The sequence below is a fragment of the Rutidosis leptorrhynchoides genome, chromosome 1, assembly GCF_046630445.1.
Source record: "Rutidosis leptorrhynchoides isolate AG116_Rl617_1_P2 chromosome 1, CSIRO_AGI_Rlap_v1, whole genome shotgun sequence".
NCBI classification, from domain to species: domain Eukaryota; kingdom Viridiplantae; phylum Streptophyta; class Magnoliopsida; order Asterales; family Asteraceae; genus Rutidosis; species Rutidosis leptorrhynchoides.
The window spans coordinates 94,043,272-94,054,444 of record NC_092333.1 but is presented as its reverse complement, the minus strand read 5'-3'; the positions used below and the strand labels follow the sequence as shown (position 1 = coordinate 94,054,444).

General features: G+C 32.4%; 1 protein-coding gene and 1 long non-coding RNA gene across 2 annotated transcripts; one reads left to right on the top strand and one right to left on the bottom strand.

The window, feature by feature from the left end:
- Nucleotides 1–2,853: 2,853 nt before the first annotated feature.
- On the top strand, nt 2,854–5,341 carry LOC139863076 (BAG family molecular chaperone regulator 1-like). Its single transcript, XM_071851723.1, has 4 exons — nt 2,854–3,383; nt 4,231–4,487; nt 4,594–4,740; nt 4,988–5,341. The coding sequence occupies exons 1-4, from the start codon at nt 3,149–3,151 to the stop codon at nt 5,195–5,197; spliced, it is 849 nt and encodes a 282-aa protein (XP_071707824.1). The 5' UTR covers nt 2,854–3,148; the 3' UTR covers nt 5,198–5,341.
- Nucleotides 5,342–9,119: 3,778 nt separating this feature from the next.
- LOC139863068 (uncharacterized) lies at nt 9,120–10,703 on the bottom strand. The gene is made up of 3 exons (XR_011764391.1): nt 10,630–10,703; nt 10,340–10,453; nt 9,120–9,427 (listed from the first exon to the last, which is right to left on the bottom strand). It is a non-coding gene; the product is annotated as an uncharacterized lncRNA (long non-coding RNA).
- Between the last annotated feature and the right edge of the window lie 470 nt (nt 10,704–11,173).

Sequence of the window (11,173 nt, the reverse complement as noted above, 5' to 3'; positions counted from 1 at the left end):
CGTGACAATGTCATAGAGTGAAAGTAATATATTTGTGTGTATTAACTTGAGTGAGTGAAAGGTTTTTGTTGATGTGGTAAAATATAGTTGGAGAGTGGGCAAAAAGAAATTAATAGTATATATAATAAGTGTTCAATTATGATTGGTTGAAAAATAATAAAACGTCAAAAAATATCTCTCAGCCTGGTGACTAGCGCCCCATGCCACCATCGCCATCAGCCTGGTGACTAGTGCCCCATGCCCCCATCGCCATCAGGTCTGAGTCTGACGCTCCGTTAATGGCTTCAAAGGGCGTCAGATTGTGCCATGTCGGATTTTTTGGCATTAGTTTCCAACTATAACGTTGCTTTAAAATTGGTCTTAGGGTGTGTTTAGATGAAATTATTTGGAGTTGGAGCTTATGAGTTGAAGCTTATTTTTAAAGCTGATAGTTAGAGCTTTTTACTTTTTATAAGTGTTTAATAAACTCGTTGGAGCTTATTTTTCAATTGTATAAGCTCTACGTTTTTTCATAAGCTAATATAAGTAGCTAATTTTTCAAGAGGTTATGATTTTTATAAGCTTTAGTTTTTATATCTATAGAATAAAGCTTATGACTTGGAGCATATTAAAATTATAACATCAAGCTTCAATAGATTATCATAAACTCTCATAAACTAGTGTGCCAAAAACACCGTTAGGGTGTGTTTGGATGAAACTAGCTGGAGCTGGAGCTTATGAACTAAAGATGGACCTGAAGCTTATTTTTGAAGCTGGTAGTTGGAGCTTATTATATTTTATAAGTGTTTGATATATTTGCTGGAGCTTATTTTTCAATTCATAAGCTCTATTTTTTTTTTTCATAAGCTACTACGGGTGTGTTTGGCACACCAGCTTATTAGAGCTTATGGTAGTTTATAGGAGCTTAAGCTTATGATTTTAATAAGCTTCAAGTCATAAGCTTTGTTTGGTAGACATAAAAAGTAGAGCTTATGAAAATCATAATCTCTTAAAAAAAAATAAGCTACTTGTAGTAGCTTATGAAAAAAAAAAGTAGAGCTTATGAACTAGAAAATAAGCTCCAGCTAGTTTACCAAACACTTATAAAAAATAATAAGCTCCAGCTACGAACTTTAAATATAAGCTTCATCTCTAGCTCTAGTCCATAAGCTCCAGCTATAGCTACAAACTCCAACTGCAACTAATTTCATCCAAACACACCCTATAAGTAGCTGATTTTTTAAGAGCTTATGATTTTCTTAAGCTCAACTTTTTTTGTTTACCAAACAAAACTTGTGACTTGAAGCTTATTAAAATCATAAGCTCAAGCTCAATATAAGCTCTTATAAGCTCTCACAAGCTAGCGTGCCAAACATACCCTTAGTGATAATATAAAACTAGGAAGATAAAAATCTCTAATTTTAACAAGTTATAATTTACATCAGTTTAATCCTCAATTATGTGTTAATTACTAACTTAAATGGTTCATTTTCGAATTGTTTTAGAGATGGGAGTACAAATTTGGACAACGACAAATAAACGATTTCATCAAATTCAAATTAATATTAATTACTCGTACTTCAAATCAAAAAATATTAGAAAATCTGAACCATATATATTTTGGAGATAATGATCGGAAGTAGAGAAGGACGCAGCTGGCTTCTTTTTCTTGTCCTTTTCAATCTTTGCTGGTTTTTTTTTTTTTTTTTTTTTTTTTTTTTTTTTTTTTTTTTTTTGTTGTTGCTGCTAATTTTATATTATAATTTAATTAATTATTAATTACGGAGTAATATTAATACATGTGTGCTGTTTGTTGAAGAAGCAAACAAGGTCAACAATGTATAAACTATTAATTTAATCTCTCTCAATGCGTGGTGTTTAGAGACAAAGATACTTTTATATTTGGATAATTTATGATAATTATGATCTTTATCAAGTAGAGGTGAATACGATTATACTAACCAAAAGTTAGAGATATTATCCAAAATTAACAATCATCTTTGTCCCGCGGGAACATGTATGTTTTCATTTTTGTAAACCGTGATTGAATCATACTCCGTATTTTTTTCCTTCCGTAAATTGTACACATAACAACTTTTGTATGTCTTCAAAACTTTATCCACTTATATATAAAAAATATAAAAATATAAATAACTTTTAAATTAAATTCCTTAAAAGGCCAAACCACTTTACCTTAGAAACAAAATAATACGAGTAATATTTTTTTTGGTATTTAAATACAGAAAGAGTAAGTTTCACGCAATCAATCAATTCGATAAACGTGTATAATGTGATTCATTAAACTAAGAACCATAAAGAGATAACCAAAGTGAAAGTGTTATACGGAGTAACATTTTTAATTAAAAAAGTTGAACATTTAAGTTTCCAGATGTATCAGTTACATATAAATTAAGTCGTAAATATGTACATATTTACAATCGTGGAGTGTATGATAAAAATTTCAGGTCAATTTATTATTATGCCGTTCATTTGATATTAAATAGTAAAAAATATTCATATTCATATTCATTCATATTCATATTCATATTCATATTCATATCATATACTAAAACATCTACCAATAACAAAAAAGTCAAGTACTACACGGTTTATACCATAAATATTTTTATTTGATAACAATCAAATTTCAAAATTTGATTTATTTGATACTTTGATGATACTCATACATGTTTAGCATGTAATAAATATTTAACTCAAATTTTTTCTATTTTCACCAAAGAAATTGAATATTAAAATCCATTTTAGTGTGGACACCATTTCTTCCACGGCCATTCCTTTTATTCTTTCCTTGTTACTCTATATATACATGCATTTCCCTTTTTCTATTTTCATCATTATCATTTTATCGATCATTGCAATTAATAAAATTACACAAATTTAGTGTCCAAGACTATGTGTTTTTCCCTCTTTCAAACCAAACCATTTTGGTTGCTTTGTTCATCAGTTTAAGTTACGGTGTGCTTAAAAAAGTGGGACAGAATCTTTGTTCTTTCTTCATTCATAGTTTTCCTCCATCTTAAGTTTTCAAAAACTTCATCAACACTTCTCAACATTTAAACCCTTCATTCTTACATTTTACACTTGTGGGGTGCATTGAAATTGCCATATATATTAGTGATACATTTTGACTTGAATTTACAACAAGGATATGTTGGGAGTGAAGTCAAGAAATCTTGGAACACTTGCGGCGGCGAGAGGCGGAGCTTCCACCACAGGCGGTGGCGGTTGTAGGGATGCTTGGGAACTCAGACCATGCGGAATGTTGGTACAGAAGAGGAATTCAGATGTTAATCAAAGTCAAACAATAGTACCTACTATTAAAGTCAAAGTCAAATATGGTTCTACCTATCATGAAGTCAACATTAAATCTCAAGCAACTTTTGGTAATTTAATTTCCATTCAATATAGTTTAATTACATACGTAATCGAGTAGGGTGAGGATATGTATATAATCTTTTTTATATGTACACAATCAATTATATATTACAGTGTTGTATTGTACAACACTTTAAAATGTATTTGAATATCTACAAATAAAAAATGTTGTGTACATATCACTTCTGAATCGGGTAAACATGCTTAATATAAATTAGCTGAATTAATTATAAAATATAAATATTTTTGAATATTGTTTTTCTTATTTAAACTTGATATCAGTTTTATTCATTGTAACTTTAAGTTACAATTAAAAAATCTAGATATATACTCGTAATATGTTTAAACATAGCCCTAAAATTTACATGTAATATTCTCCTAATATAAAATATATTCTCTACATTCCATTTTAATTGTTCCTTTTATAAATTTTAATGTGCCTACAAAATATTTTATTTATGAAAGGTAACTACTAATTAAATTATTGAACTCCATTCCTCATTCAGTATTAACTTATTAAATTTAAATTATTAAATTATCAAAATACAATAAAAAAATTCATTGATTTATACTAAACCAAAGAAAATTTAGTAACGGACACTTAATATAAAAGGAGCAAAACATAAAATATAAATTACAACTTTGATCCATCAACTTTATGATATATGCATAACTGCCAAGTGCTACTTACTGCACCAATCATTTCCCCTTAATACACTTGTACTAACTATCCCTATATTTATGGTACAGGGTTAGTGTAGAAGTAGTAAAATACTTAATAATCTTATTGATATGATATAATTGTGATCAATATATACAATGTTTGATAATTGGAAATTGGATTATGGTATGCAGGAGAATTGAAGAAAATGCTGGCAGGGCCAACAGGATTAAACCCTTTGGATCAAAAACTGGTATATAAAGACAAGGAAAGAGATTCGAAGACGTATTTAGACGTAGCGGGTGTAAACGATGGATCAAGAATGGTTTTGTTTCTTGATGTAATGAGGCAAGAAAAAAGACTTGTTGACGATCTTAAAAATGCGAAGATGGATAAATCTAAAAGACAGATACTTGAGATCAGTTCAGAAATTGATAAACTTGTTAAGCAGGTAATTAAACATGTATGTCAATAAATTTTGTGATCTACATCACTTTCACTTCACCAATCACTAACACAAATTCTGATAACTTGAACATATATAAAAAAATGAACAGGTTGCTAATTTGGAAATGGAGATTTATGGAGGGAAGAAAGTAGTAGAAAAAGTGTTGTTGAATTTGATCGAGTTGTTAATGTCGCAATTGATCAAACTGGACGGAATTGTTGCCGAAGGAGATGTGAAATTGCATAGAAGAATGCAGGTACTTTACAAGCCTATTGATAAGCTCTGACTTAGTATAAGTGTCCACTATTGATTTTTCAAAGTCTTTCTTTATCAACCTTGACTGTAAATAATTTTATTTGTGTTATTCAATATTTGATGAAAATTATATGAATGAAAATGCATTTAAAACTCAATTCATTTATATAATTTTTATTAATGGTCAATAACGTAACGGAGTAACATTAAAATTGCAGTTTTAATTAATATGGTTAACTCAATCTCAGGTAAAAAGAGTGCAGAATTATATAGAAGTTCTTGATAAGTTGAAGATTCGAAATAGCAAGATTGTTAATCAGAGTAATGTCGTACGAGCCCCATTACAACAACATGTGAATAGGATTTCGTTTGAGCAAAAACTAATATCGCCTATGGAAAAACAACGCGACTCGATGAAGTGGCCAGTAGTCGTTACAACCGAATGGGAGAAATTTTGATTCGCGAATGAAAACACCCACCAAAGGAAGAGTTAGCTAAAGAAAGAGAGTTGCAATAATAATAAGAATTATTGAAATTCTTGGTGTGAGATGTATATGACTATATACTATATATATATAATATATATATATATATATATATATATATATATATATATATATATATATATATATATATATATATATATATATATATATATATATATCCTTTGTTGTTTTCTGGTATGCTCATGATTCAGATGCAAGTATGTTTTCCGTGTCTACTCTTTTGTTTGGGTTTCATATTACATTTAGATTTTGTATATATATATAATATAAGATAAGATGGTTGTTAATGAACTTGAATCTTTCGAATTTGAATAAAATGAAGATGAATCTGGAAGTGTACTTATGTGTTTTTTATGTCATGATCTCCTGTATTGAATGTATATATATACATAAGGAACAGATACAGCCCTTGATGAATATGTTATATCTGTTCCAACAGTTGTGATTGTTGCACAATGACACTAAAATAACTGATATCATTTTGATTACAAAAGGTCAGTCAAAAAGTGTCTAAATGGGTCAAATTTGTATTACAAGACTCTAAGACCCATACTTTGACCATTAGTATATATGTATTTCATTAACGGCCCAAAAACACCGACACGCGAACCAACTTACGTCTGGGACCTGATTTCAGCATTTGCTCATTTTGATACCTTTTTTTACCCGTATGAGTTTGTAATTCAAAACACAACCAAATGACACCAAAGTATGCAGGATTCAAGTATATATGACAATAATCATTACCAAAACAATGCACTTCACAAATGACCATTGTTTGACCCAGATAAGATCATCACACAGTCACACAAAACATCAATCTTAAGCCATTACACTTATGTCATGACTTCAAACCCTAGCAAACAATAAATAGCTTCTGAAAAAAAAAAGCAAACCAGGTTCAAAAATCTGCACATGAACCTTGTATAACATTTTAACCCAAAAGGTCATTAATGTTGAATTGTGATTTCCATATAATTTCCATAATAATAATAACAAGACATGGGTTAACAAGGTCCATAAAGTAGCTAGTCTAACATCTCCACAATTGGAGCGGGAATGCATCGGACGCTCAAATTGTATCGAAAATCGTCAAATATTGCTTACGAGAGTCCTTTGGTGAAGATGTCTGTAAACTGATATCTGGACGGAACATGTAAAACTCGGACATGTCCCTAAGAAACCAGGTCTCACGAAGTAGATGTCAAACTCAATAGAGCTGACATTATCACAATAGACTAGTGTAGCTGAAGTGAGACGACACTGAAGCTCACGAAGAAGGTTACAAATTCAGCAAGTCTCCTCAAAAACAGTTGCAACCCTGCGATATTTTGCCTCGGCACTGGAACGAGAGGGAATGAGTTTCCGCTTGGAAGACCATGAGAGAAGGTTGTTGCCAAGAAAAACACAATAACTAGATGTGGAGCGTCTGGTGGTGGGGCAACCAACCCGGTCAGCATCAAAGTAGGCGCTAAAGTGGTGAGAGAAGACACATGAAGCGGTAGACCAAGATCGGTAGTCCCCTGAATATAGCGTATGATCCGTTTGAGAGCATGTAGGTCCTGCTCGCGAGAATCATGCATGAACAGACAAATCTGCTGCACATCGTATGAGATGTCCGAACGTGTAAAAGTCAGATACTGTAGTGCACCTGCAAGGTTGTAATAACATGACAAAAACCTCTAGAAATATAAGTTGTATGGGCCCTTTTTGTAGGCAATTAAGCATGCAAACTCTGTATTTAAGTGTTTGTTTTTAGGGGGAAAAATTACCTAGGAATGACCCCTCTTCAAGCTCTTCTCTGGAGGGAACATCTCGATAGACTTGCTTACCCCCTGCTAGGGAACCCGTGCTAGAGCGATGTAACTAGATTAGAAAAAGAACATATAACCTAATAGCGGGAAACAACAGTAAAAAGCGAGTGACCTTATGGCATCATAGCTTCTAACTAGCTGTTGTTGATGTTGAAGTTAAACCTAAAAAAAATTAAAGTTTTGATTGCCGGAAGAGTTGCGTCAGAGACATCTTTATCTGTGGAGGAGGCTCTTTTAATTTAATTATGTCACATTTGAATCATGCAATTATCAATCTTTACTCAACATACAGTTACATGTAAGTTTTAAGCCTTTTTTATGCAAGTGTTTAGGGGGTGTTAGTTTGATGAGAATGAGAATGAGGAAATAAGTTTGTTTAACTAAGAATTCGTCCGGTAACATGTTTAATTTTGTACTATGAACTTATGCAAAATGATGGGTCTGAGATTTCATTTTCATTAATAACACAAACTAATATGATTGCTAATTCAACCTTGTATTGTAGCTCATGTGATAGTGGTCTGCCTCTTTTAGCGAGATGTCAGAAGTTCGACTCTCTTGGGGTGGAACATTGCACACAAGGTTGCCCCTTTACCCTTGAATTTCACCCATGGGTGCCTTCTGCACATCGCGTTGCGAGGGCAATGGGGGAAGGGGGTTTTACCGCGCATGCCCTCAGAATCTCGGATTGGGCCGGGTTTCTCCTGAGCAGCACTCGGGGTGGGCTATGCAACTATAAGAGATGAACGTGTGGGTAATTAAGTCCTCCCTGGGTGATCCCGTACTGCTGTTCAAAAAAAAATATGATTGCTAATTCAATCTTTAAATTATATACTAGAGATTAGCATTAGTACCCGAGTTCTTGATATCGTACTCGTACTATACCGGTACTGTACTGCTATAATTGGTACATAGCGGTTACTAGTCACTTAGAGCTTTCTAGTCACATTGTACAAAATAATAAAGCACGTTAACGACAGCCTTAAGGGCTGTCGTTACCAAAATCCTTTTCTTAATATCGACTTTTCTTATATAATTTTGGTATTAATATTATTCATAGCAGGTTTGAGTTATAAATATGAAATTAAATTGTGTATGCTTAAACGTAGTTCTTAGAGCTACGTTTATCATTTTTCTAAATTAAAAGTTCATTGAGCCCCTCTAATCAGGAGTTTGACTTTCAAAAAATATATTTTTTAAATGATGATAAATACACTTATTTATTTATATAAACTAGCTTAATGCCCATGAATTTGTGGGACTTATTTATGAGACTAATCTAGAATAAATTTGAAACTCCATAAACTAATATGATAGTATTTGTTTGGTTGCGAGTTAACGGACGAAATCATATAATGAGGTTGTATAGTTGACAAAATCAAAACAAAAATTAGAATTAATGATGTACTAATGGATGATTCAATATTAGTAAACGAAAGGTGTGATCCAAATTTCAAAATCAAAGAACTTGATCATCAATGTACATGTTCGTTAATGTAAAAGACCGCATCCAAAAAACTGGTTGCTCACTTGGGGTTCACCTAAAAAATAACAATATGCATCGAAAGTGTGTCTATCCAACCCTTACAACAAAATGTAAGTTGGCAAACCCCTTAAACAATCAACATATTTTTAAATATTACTCCGTATCAGAGTGACTAACCTATGAGGCAAAAAAGTTGCATCCATAAAAATAGTATCAAATTGACTAAAGTCTAAGATAAGTATAATTAAAATCACATTTTTGATATAACATATTTGAACATTGTTAAGTTACAACCATATACTTGACGAAATATTAACTTTGAACATTGTTAAGTTACACAACCATATACTTGATGAAATATTAAGAATGTCAGGCTAACATGTAGGTATGTAATCTGATGTCGATCACAATAACGGCAACCATATTATACTATCACAATTTGTCTCCTTGCTCTGGGCCTCGCCTACCGGGATTGTATGACACCTTTGTAAATTATGTGCAACCATATTGAATATGATTATGATGACATCACATTGTTGTAATAATGATTCAAGACTTTTTATCAAATGCCAATGAAGTTTATACATTCAAACAGAGTAGGTACAAACTTTTAGCCTATGTAACCCATTTATTTCAAGAACTGAGTTATAATCTAAAACAAAAGACATTATATAGTCTAGCAAAACAACCAACAATAATGAAAGCTCAAAAGCATAAAAATAGGACTTCAATCTTTATCCAACTTGAGACTCCAATCCGTGCAAGACTCATCCAGCCTCCAGCTTCTGCTAGTCGATCCTGGCCTAACAAATGAATAAGCAACTGGGCCGTGCAGCACCCCTGAGCCTAATAACAACATAGAAGCTTCTTGTCGGCCCAACTCTGCATCAAATAATTTCATCTCATCAAGAAATATATTATTTGATTGATTAGTTCCAAGATGTATTAATGTGCCTATTATTATTATCACACTGTACAACATTCAACTACCATGTCTCAATTCAATTCTTATGAACTCTAGCATAATATAAGTGTAGCATGTAAATGACTTAATCATATCATGAAATAAAGAAAAAAAAATTGAATCTAATCCTAAGAACACAGAAATTATAGGAAGCCCTAGCCATGACATATTCATACCAATAGTTATTCTCAATAACCCTCTTGAAATGATTAACCATTGGAGCAGATTGTAGTTTTATCTACATTCTCTGAAAAAAGCAAACATGTTATGCCCCATTGAACCACATAAGTAACAGCTCTTAAAGAACCATACCAACATACTTTTATTGTTGATTTTTAATTGACTATCAATAAGCTCGTTTACTTCCAATACTTTAGTAATATCTCCCCACTTATGCCCAGGGTTACCAGGTTGACACCAAAATGGAAAGCTTTAATAGTTGTCTGTCATATAGATTTTAATAATGATCAACTTTATTCACCCAAAGATTAATTGGGTTATCTGGTTGGTATTGCAAAAAAGAAATCTATAGATGCTAAAGGTTTGTACTTTATAGGTTAAAAATTGTCAAAAAAGTGAACCTCGTGAACATCGGGTCCAAGTATCTTCCAGTCGAATCCCGCATCTTTTAATTTATCTCGACCGTTTAAGTCACAAGCCAATTTTTCTGCCCCTCGTGAGCTACCCATAAATAATGTCATTCGTGGATTTGCTTGATCACCGAGTCACAAAAAGTTACAATTATTAAGAAAATGAAGATCTATACTTTATTGCCACCGTTTTGAAGTGTGTTTTAAGTTAATGATACGAAAGTGAAAAGGTGAATTAACCTCTCATGGTAGCATGTTCATCGTTTTGCCATCGGAATTGATGAAGTCGACATCCTCTGATGGCATCCCACAAGCATGAAGCACCCGAGGCATTTGTTCCATAACAATGCATACCTGTAAAGTCATTATAGTTTGTTACTAAATATGCTATCCAGAACAGGAAAAAGCTTATCCGTTAACACCAAATGGACTATAATGAAACATGAAATTCATGAATTCTATTATAAATGATTGTCCGTTGTCGTTAAGCATTAGTTAATATCCCAAATTTTATATGAAAAAAGACTCACTTTGCTCTCAACTTTAAGGACATGCTACTTGCCCATGTAACGTGCTCCCATTAGCTGGAGTACCAAAATCTCAAGAGAAAAATTGAATTGCGTAATTAATGCTATCTATTATAACAAATAAGAATAAGATTCACAAAATAAGTATAAGGAAATTAGAATGAAAGTTACTAAGTTAAACAAAAATAATAATGTTTAAAGGGTGTGTTATGTAAGATCCAAGTTCGATTGGTACATAAATGTGAATATATTATAAAGCTGCCAGAATCAGTTCCAGCAGGGGGCCGCGACGCGACCATTGTCAGACGCTGATTCTTTGTTTTAATTTAACTTGAACATGGGCATTTTGGTCTTTTCAATTGAGGCCGGATTTAAAGCCATTAAAAGGCTGGTTGGAGTCTTTAGTTCACATCCACCAACCTTATCATCTCTCCCATTCAATTTTAGAGTGAGAAACACTTTGAGAGAGAGAGAAAGCTCAAATCAAGGAGGAAGAAGTTGATTTTGGGCCAAAGCGCGTGTATTAAAGTTGTTCATCTAGTCAATA